Here is a 17,910-nt window from a genome sequence, read left to right as displayed (position 1 = left end):
GTGTCGGGAGGACGGCCGAAACGGCCGTTACTCCCGTGACGTACTATTACGTCATGGAGCGCGAACGATACAGCTGCCATGACGTAATAGTACGTCAGGGAGCGGGAAGGGGTTAACCACAAACTGTGATGGTGATAGATCAGCTTTTATTGATATTCTTGTTTTATATCATAACAGCTTCAACCCTTTAATCACTGCCGATACGCCTTTTCACGGCGGTCATTAAGGGGCTTTATTTTAGGCCGCTGCCTTTTCACAGCGACCTAATAAACGACCTGCACGGGTGTCCCGTGCAGGCTGGAGCTGGGGCTCGGCTGTCTGATGACAGCCGGGCTCCTGCTCTAACGGTAGCGATCAAAGTTGACTTAGATCATGGCCGTTTAACCCCTCAAATGCCGTGGTCATTAGCGAACGCTGCATTTGAGTTGTTTACAGAGGGAGGGAGCTCCCTCTGTCACCCATCGCATTTGCGGGCATCCGATGGCTAACAAAGGCCCCCAGGTCTGCCCTGGCTATATACCTATTAGGACGTGCCGGATACCTGTCAATATTATACTGACAGGCAGTAATGCTTTGGTATAATAAGTATACCAAAGCATTATATCTGCGATCTAAAGATCACATAGTGAAGTCCCCTAGTGGGACTGAAAAAATAATTAATGTGAAATAAAAATTAATAAAAAGGTGCACATAAAAAAAATAAAACCATTTTTTATCCATTAAAAAATAGTTTTATTTAGTAAAAGTGTAAAAATAAACTAAAAACGACACATATATGGTATCCCTGTAATCGTAATGACCCAAAAAATAGAGTTAGCAACGGCAAAATTGCTATTTTTTCCCATTCACCCCCAAAAAATTATAATAAAAGGTTAATCAATAAGTCCCATCTACCCCAAAATGGTAGCAATGAAGTCCCGCAAAAAACAAGCCCTCATATGGTGACATTGACGGGAAAATAAAAAAGTTAAGGCTCTTGGAAAGCAGCGATGTAAAATAAAATTATTTTAGTTCAAAAGTGTTTTTATTGTGCAAAAGTAGTAAAACATAAAAAACCTATACATATGTGGTATCATTGTAATCGTACCGACCCATAGAATAAAGGTAACATGTTATTTACGCCGCACGGTAAACGACGTAAATGTAAAATGCATAGAACAATGGCTAAATTGCTGGGGTTTTTTTATATCCCCCCCCCCCCAAAAAAAAGTTAATAAAAGTTAATAAAAAAATTCTATATACCCCAAAACAGTGCCATTGAAAAATACAACTCAAGCCACAAAAAACAAGTCCTCATACAGCCATGTCCACGTGAAAATAAAAAAGTTATAGCTTTTTGAATGTGACGATGGAAATACACAAAAAATAGCTTGAACATTAGGGCCCAGAATGCAAGCAGGGGGAAGGGGTTTATTTACTGTGTATACTCATACCTCCCAACTTTTGAATTCAGAAAAGAGGGACATTTTAAGCCACACCCCTAACCACGCCCAATATCCTGCATAAACACATCAAATCAAGGCCAGATCCTTCTGCAAATAACATGCGCACATTCTCACTGCGGATCTTTAAACTGTCTGGATATCACAGATATTATGGATCCGCTTATATCGTCTTTATGTTACTTTTCCTTTCTTGGGTATAACATTTGCTCATCACGGCGACCCCCTCTGACGTGCCATCGTCCCCCCGTGGCGCGATCGCGGGGTGCTGATGGTTGGCATGGCAGTTTGGGGGCCTGAAGTAGGCCCCCAGGCCATCTTTGTACTCCTATGAAGCTCTGCTTCCAGTAGGCTTCATAGGAGACTGTCAGTATCACAATATACTGCAATACATTAGTATTGCTGGTGCAAGTCTCCTAGGGAGATTAGTAAAAAAAAGTCAAATACATTTAAATAAAGTTTTTTTAATCTAAACATTTTTTTTTATTAAAAGTTTAAAAAAAAAAAACCTTTTCCCATTTTCCCCTAAGCACAATGTAAGAAATAAAATTGACATAACTGGTATTGCCGCGTCCGTAAAAGTCTGAACTATTACAATATAACATTATTTAACCCTTAAAAATAAAAATTAAATGCTAAAATCGCTGTTTTCAGGATAATTCATCTCCCCCAAAAAAGAAAATAAAAGTGATCATGTACCCCAAAATGGTACCAATGGAAACTACAGCTCTCACTGCAAAAAATAAGCCCTCATACCGTTCAATCGACAGAAAAAAAAAGTTATGGCTCTCAGAATATGGAGATAAAACACACATTTTTTTTTTTAACAAATAGTGCTTTCCTTGTAAAATTATTAAAACATAAAGAAAACTATACAAATGTGGTATCACCGTAAAGGTATTGACCCAAAGAATAAAGCTAACATGCTGTTTTTACCGCGAGGTGAACGCCGTAAATAGGAATCACGTTTTTTTTCCCATTCCACCCCACAAATAAATTTTTCCTACTTTCCCACTACATTATATCGTACAATAAATGGTTCTGTAAGAATCTACAACTCCTCAAGCAAAAAACAAGCCCTCAAATGGCTATATCGACAGAAAAAGAAAAAAGTTATGGCTTTTGGAACGTGGGGAGAAAAAAACAAAAGTGAAAATCCAAAAATTGGCTGCGACGGAAACGGGTTGAACTGCAATATAAAAAAAAAATGATCTATTTATCTTTACTTTTTAAAACATTTAAAACTGTGAGTTAAAAAACTGTGCACTATACAGACACAGAAAATGTGGTAAACAATTCATATAGAAATGGGTATTAAGTTCCTTTTATCTTCCCCTCTTTAGCCTCCATCCGCAAACCCCTTTAAAGGCCCTGTTCACACCTGCGTCGGTGTGCTCCATTCTTCTACTCCATCAGAGGAGCACAACAAGGGAATAACAGAAGCAACGATTCCATTGCACATCGGACACCGCCGGCGGCAGATGGAACCCATTGACGTTAATGTCGGGTGTCCATGATTTTACATGCTGCGCTATTGTATCCAGTAATCCCTCCTAGATCTGCGGCATACACCCCTAACGGAGCCTCCAGCGCAGGTGTGACCATGGCCTTAGGGTGTATTCACACGGTGCGGTTTTGCCGCATTTTTTGTGGCACGGCCAAAAACCGCATTGGAAGCGCATGCGGTTTTAATGCAATTTGCCGCTATTTTGCAAATCGCCGTAAAAATGCATGCATTTTTTGGTGCGTTTTTCAGCTGCGGGGTAAAAAACGTGGCACAACTGCACCGTGTGAATACATACAAAGGCTACATGCACACGTTGCATAACTTTCTGTGGAAAATACACATCAAAACCGCAGGAAATTCACAGGTAAAAACCGCACCTAATCGTGTGTTTTTTTATGCGTTTTTAGGTACGGTTTTTACATTTTGATGCATAAATAGGTACGTTTTCATGCTGCTGGTTTTCATGCGTTTTTCTTTAGAAATAGTCAGATACAATTCGCAAGCAGAAACGCAAGTAGAAAATGCAGCCACATCAAAAAATGCATTAAATCGCTGTAAAACAGTTTATTTTTATATGTGGGTAGTGAAATACATTAGAAAAGAATATATTACTGTGTCCGCTGACTTTCTCTTTCTCTCTCTTTGTTTTTTTCTTGTTTTTTTAAGCAGCAAACCTCCTTTACCAAAAAGAGACAATACAAAAAAAAAAAAAAATGAAGACAGAGAGCTAAAGGAATTGAGAAGCAAATTCAAGGTATTATAATGACCAACTACATAAATAGTGACTGATGTATATAGTATGATACTGGCATACTCTTCAGATCCATCAGAACAAAGTATAGCCTAAGGCTCTATTCACAAGACAGGGTCTGAGTGTCAGTCAATATAAACATATTGATTTTTCACCCATTTTGCATCCGTTTTTTCCCTGTCCATATTAAAAACAGATGAATTTAATTTGTCAATTTTTTGCCACGCACTTCCCTCTGTAGATAATGCCACACAGCCCCCTGTAGATACTGCCACAGCTCCCTGTAGATAATGCCACACACTGCCCTCTGTAGATAATGCCACACTGCCCCCTGTAGGTACTGCCACACAGCCCCCTGTAGATAATGCCTTATACTGCCCTCTGTAGATAATTCCACACAGCCTCCTGTAGATACTGCCACAGCGCCCCTGTATATAGTACCACACAGCCCCTCTGTAGGTAGTGCCATACAGTCCCCTGTAGGTAGGGCCACGTAGCCCCCATCTAGGTATTGTGACACAGCCCGTCTGTAGGTAGTGTCACACAGTCCACATAGCACCCCCATAGATGGCACCTCCCTTTCCTATAGATAGCGTCAGGGACTTCTTCGGGAGCGGAATCACTGGCCACAGCGTCGTCCTCTGTGGCCGGGGATTCCACTTCAGGAGAAGTCCCTGACGTCACTGTCCATATATGGACAGTGACGTCAGGGACTTCTCCTGGAGGGGAATCACCGGCCACGGTGTCGGCCGCTGTGGCCAGGGATTCCTCTTCAGGAGTAGAGGTCCGCTCCTGGAGAAGTCCCTGACGTCACTGTCCATATATGGACAGTGAAGTCAGGGAATTCTCCTGGAGCGGAATCCACAGCCACAGGATTAGGGATTCCGCTCCTACAGGCTCCTCCTCCTCCGCACTGTGAGGAGGAGAAGAGAGCGAGCGAGCTGCAGAAAGCACGGCCATCACTCGGATCACATCTAAGTGGCAGCCGTGCTTTACACAGCCACATAGACTTCTATGGGAGCCGTGCGGCCAGGAGAACGGCCCAAAATAGGGCATGTTCCATTTTTGGACGTTCCTGTGAATAGCCCCATTTGGGGTCTAATGTTCCTACTACGGCCATTCAAAAGAATGGTCGTCACACGGCTGAGAATCCCTGTCGTATGAATAGGGCCTAACAAAGATAAAACTCTGTCACTTGAGGCTGCTCTTATTATTACAGTAAAATACCTTTAATATAGTATCTAATAATCCAGAAAGTCTGATAATCCAACCCTTGTTTCTAAGGGCATGACCACACGTGGCGGATTTCCTCCGCAACTGTCCGCATCAATGCCGCACAGAATCTGCGTTGCAGATTCTGCTGCGGATCTGCACAAAATGTGCAGTAAATTGATGCGGACTAGCTGCTGCGGACTGCGGTAAAAGTACTTCCCTTCTCCCTATCAGTGCAGGATAGAGAGAAGGGACAGCACTTTCCCTTGTGAAAGTCAAAGAAATTCATACTTACCGCCCGTTGTCTTGGTGACACGTCCCTCCTTCGGCATCCAGCCCGATCTCCCTGGATGACGCGGCAGTCCATGTGACCGCTGCAGCCTGTTATTAGCCTGTGATTGGCTGCAGCCGTCACTTAGACTGAAACGTCATCCTGGGAGGCCGGACTGGAGACAGAAGCAGGGAGTTCTCGGTAAGTATGAACTTCTATTTTTTTACAGGTTGCTGTATATTGGGATCGGTAGTCACTGTCCCGGGTGCAGAAACAGTTACTGCCGATCGCTTAACTCTTTCAGCACCCTGGACAGTGACTATTTACTGACGTCTCCTAGCAACGCTCCCGTCATTACGGGAGCCCCATTGACTTCCTCAGTCTGGCTGTAGACCTAGAAATACATAGGTCCAGCCAGAATGAAGAAATGTCAAGTTAAAAAAGCAAGACGGATCCGCAGCACACATAACATGTGCATGACAGCTGCGGACTTCATTGCGGAAATTAGAATCTCCATTGAAGTCAATGGAGAAATTCCGCCATGAGTCCGCCACTGCTCCGCAACAGACAGAGCATGCTGCGGACACCAAATTCCGCTCCGCAGCCTATGCTCCGCAGCGGAATTTTACGCCTCGTCTAAACGAACACTGCTAAATTAAAGTGTAAGTCAATGGACAAACGGCTCCGCTGCGGATTAACGCTGCGGAGTGTCCGCAGCGGAATTTAAGTGAAATTTCGCCACGTGTGAACCCAGCCGAACAATATATTGTAAAATTTTACAAGACCAGAAGCAGAAGAGAGAGATTTTAGTTTTAATGGGATATTTTATGTTAACATTTAATTTTGTAACGTGTCTCCACTTAAAGTTTTACTGCATTTCATTTCTAGTTTACATTAGGTTTGTATACTTGAAAACAAAAGAATTTGTATTCCTCCTTTCCTCTGTTTAGAAAATTAAGCATATTTGATAGGGTTCTCCTAGGTGCTGTTTAGCCACATAAGATAAGCAATTTTCAATTCATCTTAGGCTGTGTTCACATCAGTCAAAAAATGGAAACCCTACGGAACGGAGACAAACGGAAAACATTTGCAATGGAAGCATTACCATTGAAATCAATGGTAATGCAAATGGAAGCTATGGTTTCCGTTTGCCTTTCCGTTCATGGGTTCCTCGACGTAAATCTGCAACGAAACCCATGACGGAAACCAATGCTGATGTGAACAGGCCCTAAAGGTGCCTTTACACGCTTTAAAATGTAAATAATTTTAAGCAGACACTTTTTATAGTCTAAATCTTCAGGTATGCAAAAAATTCACAAATGTGTGTAAATGCAATCGCTCAATAGTATGGCAATTAAACTGCCAACCTACAACTTCATCGCAATATCGAGGAATATCCACATGTAAACAAGTCGGCCGATTTTTTTCATGGCAAATAGTTGCACGAGCGAATCGTCAAGGTACCCTTATGTATGCCTGTGATTGTTTTTTTTATGGTTTGCTGGATACTCTTGATGCCCATAGAAAAAAAAAGAAATCTCAAATTCACTTTAGTAATAAATTATATAATTTATGGTTAAAGGGGTTTTCCCATCAGAGACATTTATGACATATTCACAGGATATGTCATAAATGTCAGATAGATGCAGGTCCCACCCTATCTCTAGAACTGGGTCCCTTAAACCCGCTCTACCGCTCTGTGCTCCGGCTGACGCGTGTGATTTCCGACCATGAATTAGGAAACAGCGTAGCTCGCTGAGCTACGCTGTTTCTGTAAGTCCCATTGTAGTGAATGGCAGTTACGGAAACAGCGTAGCTTGCATAAATGTCTCTGATGGGAAAACACCATTAATCTAGTACATTTCCCATTTGTAATGCTATTATTTGTTTATAAATGTGCAATTTTCCCTTATAAGGAAGTTTTTAGAGAAACCAGACTAAAAATATCTACTGTGGCAAACCCTGTCTGCATTCACCCTCTTCCCCATAATGTAGCACTAAACATAAAGTGCATAGATTCAACTCAAATCAACTGCCTAGTACAGGACTGGATCAAGGTCTGTGGAGGCATTTCTGACTAAATAATAGTATCAGTGGGGTAACTACCGCGGTAGCAGCCGTAGCGGCTGCTACGGGGCCCGCGGCTCGAGGGGGCCCGTCCCGAAATGCCCCCCCATATGCTCGGTGGCGCCGCTAGCAGCCGTTACTATGGGGCCCACGCCGCCGAGCCTCCAACAAGTATGGGTCGGGCGACACAGGCCCTCTCATACCTGTAGGCGTCCCTAGCACCAGAGGGGGCCCCGGTGCTAGCGACAGGCAAATACATGCATTAGCGCTGAATGGCCCGACCATTCAGCGCCTTACAATGACGCTGATTGGCTAGCTTCCATGCTTGAAAGGCGCTGATTGACGGGGCAAGTCATTCTGCCCCGCCAATCAGCGTTCAGCTCCTGCAGACCCGCTCAGAAGAGAGCAGTATGTAAAGTTTTTGTTTTTTTCTCTGATAAAACTGTTAATGGCATTATCTATAGTGGGGTCTCTATCTACAGGAGGGTCGTCTATATGTGGGCCACTATATACAGGGGGGGTCTATATGTGGGGATGTAAGGCACTAGCTACAGGGGTGGTCTGTATGTGGGGATGTGGGGCACAATCTACAGGGGGGACTATATGTAGGGATGTGGGCCACTATATACAGGGGGGTCTATATGTGGGCCACTATCTACAGGGGGGTCTATATGTGGGGCACTATCTACAGGGTGGTCTATATGTGGCACACTATATACAGGGGGAGCTATATGTGAGACACTATACAGGGGTGGGCTATATGTAGAGCACTATCTATAGGGGAGCTATTTTTTAGGGCACTTTCTATGGGGGTGGGCTATATGTGGGACACTATATACCCTGTGGGTTACCTGTGGGGCACTAGCAACAGGGTGGCTATATGTAGGGCACTGTCTACAGAGGTGGGCTATACGTGGAGCACTACCTATAGGGGAAGCTATATGTAGGACAGCACGGTGGCTCAGTGGTTAGCACTATTGCCTTAGAGCTCTGGAGTGCATATGTGGGCACTATCTACAGGGGCTGTATGTGGGACACTATCTACAGGGGCTTCTATGTAGGTCACTATTTACAGAGGCTCTATGGGGGTCACGATCTACAGGGGGCTATGGGGGCACTATCTACAGGGGGCTCGGTGTGTGTGTGTGTTTGTGTGTGTGTGACAGTGTATGGTACTACTATAATCAGGGACACAGTGTATGGCGATATTATAGTTAGAGGTGCAAGAGGTGTTGCGAATTTTAACTTATAGGTGCAGAAATGTTTTAAAAGTGAGAAGCTAAAGACATCTGAGCGGGAAAACTGCAGAAATGGGTCATGGCCGGTAGAAATCCATCATAGATGTCTGGACCGGAGGGAGAAGAAAAGAACTAGAATCTGAGACGTCACCGGTGAGTCACTTAATGTAAATGTTTATTCTGCCTCTAATCAGCACTGTAGTCACTGTATGATCTGCAGCGAGTAAGATTTTTTTTGTGAAACAGCATCTCCCAGCATATCCTCACCATTATTCGGGCCATGCTGGGAGCTGTAGTTTTACACCGAACAAACCTATACGGCAGGGGCTGCACTAAATTGAGCTGTATTTGTTCTGGTGTTGTATATTTGTACTTATCTTGGTTCTGATGCTGTATGTAAGTACTGAGCTTGGTTCTGGTGCTGTATATACGTATGAGATTGGTTTTGGTGCTGTTTATATATGTAATGAGTTTTGTTCTGGTGCTGTATATATGTACTGAGCTTGGTTCTGGGGATGTATTTATGTACTGAGGTTGGTTCTGGTGCTGTATTTATGTACTGAGGTTGTTCTGGTGCTGTATATATGTACTGAGCTTTGTTCTAGTGCTGTATTTATGTACTGAGCTTGGTTCTGGTGCTGTATTTATGTACTGAGGTTGGTTCTGGTGCTGTATATATGTATGGGCTTGGTTCTAGTGCTGTATTTATGTACTGAGCTTGGTTCTATTTCTGTATATATGTACTGAGCTTTGTTCTGGTGCTGTATATATGTCAGAGCTTGGTTCTAGTGCTGTACTTATGTACTGAGCTTGTTTCTGGTGCTGTCTATGTACTTCGCTTGGTTCTAGTGCTGTATTTATGTACTGATCTTGGTTGTGGTACTGTATTTATGTACTGAGCTTGGTTGTGGTACTGTATATATGTCAGAGCTTGGTTCTGGATCTGTAGTTATATAGGATATATTTCTAATAACAAAATTGCAGGACAGATGGAATTGTTCTCAATTCATTGTATATTTAATGGGAACCTGTCAGGTAGTTTTAACCCCTTGAACCGCCACCATGCAGTAATACATGACCTGACAATATTTCAAAACATTCCCCTGTATGTTGTTTTCAGATGCAGAAAAATCTATAAAATCAACTTTTAAACCAACACACACTATAGGCTAATTACTCATTAAAGGGTCATGGGTCGGTGCCGCTATCCTGGAGAGTCACCTAGTCCTGCCACCAAACCCAACATTCCATGCTTGATTAACATCTGTCTAGCTGTTATACATCACTAACAGTCTCCTCCAACTTTCTCGGATGCGCCACTGCCTTTTGCCTACACACCGTGCAGCGAGGTGTACTCTGCCTGGCTGCACCGCGCATGGATGTACAAGGAAACGGCGAATTACTCATTAAAGGGTCATGCGTCGGTGCCGCTATCCTGAAGAGTCACATAGTCCTGCCTCCAAACCCACCTTTCCATGTTTGAGTGACATCTCCCTGGCTGATACAACTTTCTCGGATGCGCCATTGTCTTGTGGCACTATACACAAGGGGGGGGGACTGTGTGGCACTATACACAAGGGGGAGCTGTGTGGCACTATTCACAATGGGGAGCTGTGTGGCACTTAACACAAGGGGAGCTGTGTGGCACTATACACAAGGGGGAACTGTATGCCACTATTTACAAGGGGGAGGTCTGTGGCTCTATCTACAGGGAGCTGAGTGTGGCACAATCTACAGGAGTCTGTGTGTGGCACTTTCTACTAAAGGGGGGGGGGTTGTGCGGCACTTTCTACTAAGGGGGGGGGGCTGTGTGGCACTATATACAAGAGAGGGGGCCTGTGTGGCACTATATACAGTGGGAGCTGTATAGCGCTATATACAGTGGGGGCTTTATGGCAATATCTACAGGGGGCCGTATGGCACTATCTACAAGGGGGAGGTGGGGGCGCTATCTACAAATGGGGTGTGACACTGTCTATAGGCGGGGCTATATAGCACTGTCTACAGGGGGGCTGTATGGCACATTCTACAGGGGGCACTATTTATAAGGGGGGCTGCTTGTGGAACCCGGGGGGGAGGCCGGTTAAGAGTTTGCTATGGGGCCCAGTCTTTCCTAGTTACGCCTCTGAATAGTATCAAACAGTGGCTAAATAAGAGGCAAAGGCAACCAATCAAAGGCAAATCAGAGTAGCATACAGTGCCCAGATAATAATGACGGTTGAACAAGGAAATGGGTGTGATCCAGCGCAAGAAAAAAGTTGTTCAATGGTATATTAAAATGGAAACTTGTTCCGATTTTATTGAATATAAAAATAAAAACAGGCAGAACTTGCTCCCACAGAGGAAAGGTGGATGTATGAAAGAAGATAGGTGTGTATAGCCTACGCGTTTCAGACGATCTCCTCGTCCTTAGTCATGGCTGAGAATGAATCATAATAATAATGACGGTTGTCAGTGGTCAAGAGCATATGGGAACTGGAGGCCCCAGAACAGTTACCCCTTTTGCCCATGCAAACATGGAACAGAACAGAACATGGAAATATTGGGACTGTAGGTTAGGAACTATCATCAGCTATAATATTTTCATCAAGAAACTATATCCGATTTCCATGAGATTGTCTAACAAACAACAAATATACCAAAAACTGTTCATATTTGGTGAGAGTTATAACTAATTGTCTTTCTAACACTTTAGATTCAAGGTGAAATAAGGGTTTTGACTCGTATGATGGTGGTTCCAAGCGCAGGAAACAAAAGAGGTGGAGGGAAAGACCTGCCAATTAGTAAAGGTGAAATATTTGAAGTAATCCAGTTCACCAATGAAGAAAAACTGTTGTGCCGGAATAATAAAGGCAAATGTACGTATATTTTAGATGCTAAGAATCTTATTTTATGCTATTTTACGTTACCGTGCACTAATGTAGTTATTGAAAAACTCCATTGTCGTGGAAGTAAATTATACTTGTGTAAGAATGCACCAAATATACAGAGCTACCCATTCATCACTGATTCATTCTGCAGGAAGCTCTTTTGGCACAGGAACATAAATTTACATGTCCTAAAATGGCTCCAAAAAGGCTCAAGAAGTGACATGCGCTTCTTTTTCGCAGACGTTTTTTTACGCGGCGGTTTTTCAAAATGCCCGCGTAAAAAAACGCCCCGTCGCAACAGAACACCGTATTTCCCATTGAAATGGGAGGCGTTCTGCTTCCGATGTTTCGGCCGTTTAAAAGCCGTGTGAACATACTGAATGGCACTGTTATAGGACTCACTAGGAATGGCACTGTGAGTATGTTCACACGCAGTGACCAAAAACGTCTGAAAATACAGCTCCTGATTTTCAGACGTTTTTGTAGCAACTCGAGTTTTTCACGGCGTCTTTTACGGCCGTTATTGGAGCTGTTTTTCAATGGGGTCAATGAAAAACGGCTCCAAAAACGTCCCAAGAAGTGACATGCACTTCTTTTTCGTGGGCGTCTTTTTACGTGCCGTATTTTGACAGAGACGCGTAAAATTACACCTCGTGGGAACAGAACACCGTAAAACCCATTGCAAGCAATGGGCAGATGTTTGTAGGCGTATTAGGGGCGTTTTTTCAGGCGTAATTCGAGGCGTAAAACGCCCGAATTATGTCTGAAAACACTGTGTGTGAACATAGCCTTATTGTACACCCTGAGGTGTACACTAAAGTCTTTGGCATTGTATAGGGGTACTGCATCATCAAAGTAACAAATTTTAGCGCCACTCCTTCTGCAAAATCTGGGCCTAGCACTGTATAATTGACATCCCTGCTCTCTTTAGAAATTCTGAAGCAACTTATTCAGACAAGCGTATTTCACGTCCATGTGCTGTCCATGTGTCCAAGGGAATGCACATGGACCTATTATAGTCAATTAGGCTATCCACACGTCTGTACCTATGGTCCATAGACTTGCCTATTTAAGTTACTGGGGCCTAAATAAAAACGGACAACACATAGACACATCCGTGCGCAATCTATTTTTGACGGATCTGTTGCTGGGAGATGCTGATAATAAAATGGGGCCTTCATCCCATTTTTTTTTGCAGACAAGAAAAACAGATGGTATATGGAAGAAAAAAACACGGACGCTCGTAACACAGACAGACGTAACACTGACTGTCACACAGTTTGCGAATACAAAACTAACACGCTCGTCTGAATAAACCCTAAGGCCCCATGCACACGACCGTGCCCGCAATCATGGCCCACGATTTCGGGCACGGCCGGCCGCTGACTGACAGCCGCATTTTCGGGCCGTGCTCCCATACAAAGTATGGGAGCACGGCCCGCAAAATGCGAAAGAACGGACATGTTCCATAATTCCCGGAACATTTCCACGGCACGGACACCCTTCCGTAGTACTACGGAAAGGTGTCAGTGGTCAATGAAAGTGAATGGCTCCGTTTTTGCGGACCGCAATTGCCGTTCTTTCGCATTTTGCGGGCCGTGCTCCCATACTTTGTATGGGAGCACGGCCCGAAAATGCGGCTGTCAGTCAGCGGCCGGCCGTGCCCGCAATCGCGGGCCGTGATTGCGGGCACGGTCGTGTGCATGGGGCCTTAGTGTGTATTATATAGTACTATAGAGCTCTAGCTGCTACCTTAACATAATACATAATACACACCTCCAATGTTGAACATAAGTACTAATGTATTGAAACATCTGAAATCTTATTTAATAACTGCAAAAGTCAACATGTTGAGTCTAATGTTTTTTTTTTTCATTTTTAGATGGTTATGTTAAAAGAAGATATGTATTACAGCTGTAAGTACTGATTTTATAAAGCCTGAACATAGTCATTGTTTATGTAAATAACCAACCGGCGCATGTAAGGCTCTGGTCACATCTGCGTTGGGGTCCCGTTCTGACGTTCCGTCGGAGCTTTGTCAGAACAGGACCCTGAACAGACACAAACTGACACGAACGCAAACCAGAGGTTTCCGTTTCCATCACCATTGATTTCAATGGTGACGGATCCGGTGTACATGGTTTCTGTTTGTCTCTGTTGTGCACCAGATCCGCCATTTTGCCGGAAGCAATAGCGTAGTTGACTACGCATTTTTCAATTTCCCATGCAGCGCTGTATGTGTATAATATATAATTCTCAATAACCCAATATAATCAAATTAAAAGGGCGATGGTAAATTGGTGAATGAAATTAATACAATATAGTAAAAACAGTAAGGCCCCATACACACGACCGTGCCCGCAATCACGGCCTGCGATTGCGGGCATGGCTGGCCGCCGACTGCCACCCGCATTTTCGGGCCGTGCTCCTATACAAAGTATGGGAGCACGGCCCGCAAAATGCAAAAGAATGGACATGTTCCATAATTTTTGGAACATTTCTACGGCACAGACACCCATCCGTAGCGCTACGGAAAGGTGTCCGCGTTCAATGAAAGGGAATGGGTCCATTTTTGCCGATCGCTAATTGCGGTCCGCAAAAACTGACGTATTTTACGATCGTGTGCATGGGGCATAAGGCCCCATGCACACAACAGTATTTTCATCTATCCTAAAATAGTCAGTAAATACGGATCAGTAGTAGTATTTCATCAGTATATACGGAAGTGTGTCCGTATTGCATCCGTATTCCATCCATATATACGGATCCTTACAAAAAGAGGGAGGTTGCAAATTATGTCATCAACATGTTGCCTAGCAATGCTTCAGTAAATACGGATGGTATACGGATGCACATCAGTAGCCGTCTGTATTTATGGAAGCTCCCATAGATTTCTATGGGAGAGTCCTTGCCGTAATTATAGGACAGGTTCTATCATTTTTTCAGCACGGACACCTATCAGTACACACGTATACACACACACATATACATATACATACATATATATATATATATATATATATATATATATATATATATATATATATATGGACCTGCCACCTCTCCTGACATGTCTATTTTAGTAAAGACCTGTATTACAAATTTTGGGCTTTGTTTTTATGGCGTTAACCGTGCGGTAAAAAGTGCATGTTAACTTTATTTTGTGGGTCAATAAGTTTACAGCAATATCAAATTTACATAGCTTATTATGTTTTACTACTTTTACAAGGGAAAAACTATTGTTAAAAAGAAAATTTGTTTTGTGTCGCCAAATTCTGGGAACCATAACTTTTTTTTAGTTTTCCGTCGATTGAGCAATGTGAGGGGTTGTTTTTTTGCGGGGAAAGTTTTGTTGGTATCATTTTGGAGTACATAAGACTTTACGATCACTTTTTATTCAGGTGATCAAAAAACAACGATTCTGGCGGCTACATTTTTTTTCTGCGTTCACCATCCGGGTTAAATAATGTTATATTGTAATAGTTCGGACTTTAACAGACGCAGTGATACCAGTTATATTCATTTTTTTTTGTTACTTTGCTTTTGGGGGGCAATGCAAAAAGTTTTTTTTTAATTTTATATATGAAGACATTATTTAACTTTTTTTTTTATTAGACCTCCCTAGGAGACTTGAACCTGTGATTGCTTTCATAAAATACTGCAATACTAATGTATTGCAGCATGTCATTATTTTTACAGGCTCCTGTTAATCCCTGCCTCTGGGAGGGCTTAATAGGAACACAGAGATGGCAGACCTGGGGGCCTGTCATGACAACCATTGGCCATTGGGGGCCAATGGGCCATCAGAGGGGACCACCCCTGTTTTTAGCAGCTTAGATGCCATGGTCGCTATCAGGGTATGTTCACACGGCTTATTTTCAGCCATTTTTCGGGGCCGTAAACGGCCGAAAAATCTGAGGCAGAACGTCTCCAAACATCTGCCCTTTGATTTCAATGGGAAAATCGGCATTCTGTTCTGACGGGCGTTTTTTTACACGGCTGTTTTCAAGAACGGCCGCGTAAAAAAACACCCACAAAAAAGAAGTGCATGTCGCTTCTTGAGACGTTTTTGGAGCCGTTTTTCATGGACTCCGTATTTTCAGACATTTTTTAGTACGTGTGTAAAAACATACACTTAATCTCGCTCGTTGCACTGAAATGGAGGCTGTTTCATACAGCCAACATGCTCAACTAATGGAGAAGTTTCAGCCCGTGAGCTCGCGCCATACTTCTCCCCCTTGTCGGGTAGAAATGTGTGGGAAATACAAACTTTAGGGTATGTTCACACGCTTAGCAAAAAACTTCTGAAAATACGGAGCTGTTTCAAGGGAAAACAGCTCCTGATTTTCAGAAGTTTTTGAGCCACTCGCGTTTTTCGTGGTGTTTTTACGGCCGTTTTTGGGGATGTTTTTCTAAAGAGTCAATGGGAAAAAAACGGCCCGTCAGAACAGAACGCCGTTTTTCCCATTGAAATCAATGGGCAGATGTTTGGAGGCGTTCTTCCAATTTTTTGTTCGCTTTTCGGCCGTTTACGGCCCGAAAAACTGCCGAAAATAAGCCGTGTGAACATACGCTTATATTTTAACCCCTTCCCGCTCCTTGACGTACTATTACGTCATGGCAGCTGTATCGTTCGCGCTCCATGCCGTAATAGTACGTCTCGGGAGTAACGGCCGTTTCGGCCGTCCTCCCGACACATACAGGAGCTGTGACGCTGCTGTCTTGTTCAGCAGCTGTCACAGCTCCTACAGCGGGGACCGATCGCTGTGTCCCCGCTGATTAACCCCTTAAAAGCCGCGTTCTATAGAGATCGCGGCTTTTTAGGGGTTAAGCTGCCATCGCCGGCCTGCTACGCGATAGCGGCCGGCGATGGTGACTATGGCAACCGGACACCAAACAATGGCGTCCGGCTATGCCATAGACGGAAGCCTAGTGGGTCCTGACAACGTCAGGACCCACTATGCTTGCTGTCAGTGAGTAGCTGACAGTTCTAATACACTGCACTACGCATGTAGTGCAGTGTATTAGAATAGCGATCAGGGCCTCCTGCCCTCAAGTCCCCTAGTGGGACAAAGTAATAAAGTTAAAAAAAAGTTAAAAAAAGATGTGTAAAAATAAGAAAATAAAAGTTTTAAAAGTAATAAAAGTAAAAGTCCCACTTTTTCCCTTATCAGTCCTTTATTATTAATAAAAATATATAAACAAACAAATAAACTATACATAATTGGTATCGCCGCGTCCGTAACGGCCTGAACTACAAAATTATTTTGTTATTTATCCCGCACGGTGAACGCCGTAAAAAAAAATATTAATAAACCGTACCACAATCACAATTGTTTGGTCACTTCACCTCCCAAAAAATGGAATAAAAAGAGATCAAAAAGTCGCATGTACCTAAAAATGGTACTGATGGAAAATACAGTTCGTTACGCAAAAAATAAGTCCTCGCACGGCTTTATTGATTGAAAAATAAAAACGTTATGGCTCTTAGAATAAGGTAACACAAAAAGTGAATGATTGTTTACAAAACGTATTTTATTGTGCAAACGCCATAAGACATAAAAAAAAACTATAAACATATGGTATCGCCGTAATCGTATCGCCACGCAGAATAAAGTGAATATGTCATTTATAGCGCACGGTGAACGCTGTAAAAAAAAAGTATACAAAAACAATAGTAGAATTGCTGTTTATTAGTCACCACGCCACCTAAAAATGGAATAAAAACTGATCAAAAAGCCGCATGCACCCCATGAAAACTGCAATGGATTCCTCAAGGGGTCTAGTTTCCAAATTGGGGTCACTTTTGGGGGGTTTCCAATGTTTTGGCACCACAAGACCTCTTCAAACCGGACATGGTGCCTAATAAAAAAGAGGGCTCAAAATCCGCTAGGTGCTCCTTTGCTTCGGAGGCCGATGCTTCAGTCCATTACCGCCCGAGGGCCACATGTGGGATATTTCTCTAAACTGCAGAATCTGGACAATACGTATTAATTTGTGTTTCTCTGATAAATCCTTTTGTGTTATAAAAAAAATGGTATAAAAAGAGTAAATTTCACCTCTACTTTGCTCTAAATTTCTGTGAAACACCTAAAGGGTTCATAAACTTTCTAAATGCTGTTGTGAATACTTTGAGGGGTCTAGTTTCTAAAATGGGGTGTTTGATAGGGGTTTCTAATATATGGGCCCCTCAAAGCAACTTCAGAAATGAACTGGAACCTAAAAAAAAAAATAAATGAGGCAATACTTCGCTTCTTACATTATACTGATAATGAGCCGTGCCCACTCCGAGATGACCCCAGTTTTGACCGTTTGTATAAACGGAGACCCCTATTAGACCGTTCCAGTGCCCGGTTTTCCCAAGCATACACCCCCGAGAAGTGTTTTTCTATTGATGAGTCCCTGGTACATTTTAAAGGGAGGGTTCAATTCCGCCAGTACCTGCCAGGTAAGAGGGCAAGGTATGGCGTGAAGATGTATAAGCTGTGCGAGAGTGCATCAGGGTATACCTACAGGTTTAGGATATATGAAGGAAAGGCCACCCCCAAACCA

The 17,910-nt window shown here is 43.1% G+C and overlaps 2 protein-coding genes across 2 annotated transcripts in view; both read left to right on the top strand.

Annotated features, from left to right (window-relative positions):
* The window catches only part of LOC142742095 (uncharacterized), a 380,698-nt gene extending 369,504 nt beyond the window's left edge, over positions 1-11,194 (top strand). The window contains exon 14 of the mRNA XM_075851566.1: positions 11,184-11,194. Coding sequence (XP_075707681.1) covers positions 11,184-11,194 — 11 coding nt within the window. The remainder of the gene's footprint in view (positions 1-11,183) is intronic.
* The window catches only part of LOC142760364 (PML-RARA-regulated adapter molecule 1-like), a 105,065-nt gene continuing 90,772 nt past the window's right edge, over positions 3,618-17,910 (top strand). The window contains exons 1-3 of the mRNA XM_075863553.1: positions 3,618-3,703; positions 11,184-11,346; positions 13,241-13,274. Of these exons, the coding sequence (XP_075719668.1) occupies positions 11,214-11,346; positions 13,241-13,274 (167 nt within the window). The 5' untranslated portion in view covers positions 3,618-3,703; positions 11,184-11,213. The remainder of the gene's footprint in view (positions 3,704-11,183; positions 11,347-13,240; positions 13,275-17,910) is intronic.

This window comes from Rhinoderma darwinii, chromosome 1, assembly GCF_050947455.1.
Source record: "Rhinoderma darwinii isolate aRhiDar2 chromosome 1, aRhiDar2.hap1, whole genome shotgun sequence".
Lineage (NCBI taxonomy): Eukaryota > Metazoa > Chordata > Amphibia > Anura > Rhinodermatidae > Rhinoderma > Rhinoderma darwinii.
This window is presented reverse-complemented; position numbering and strand designations above follow the sequence as displayed.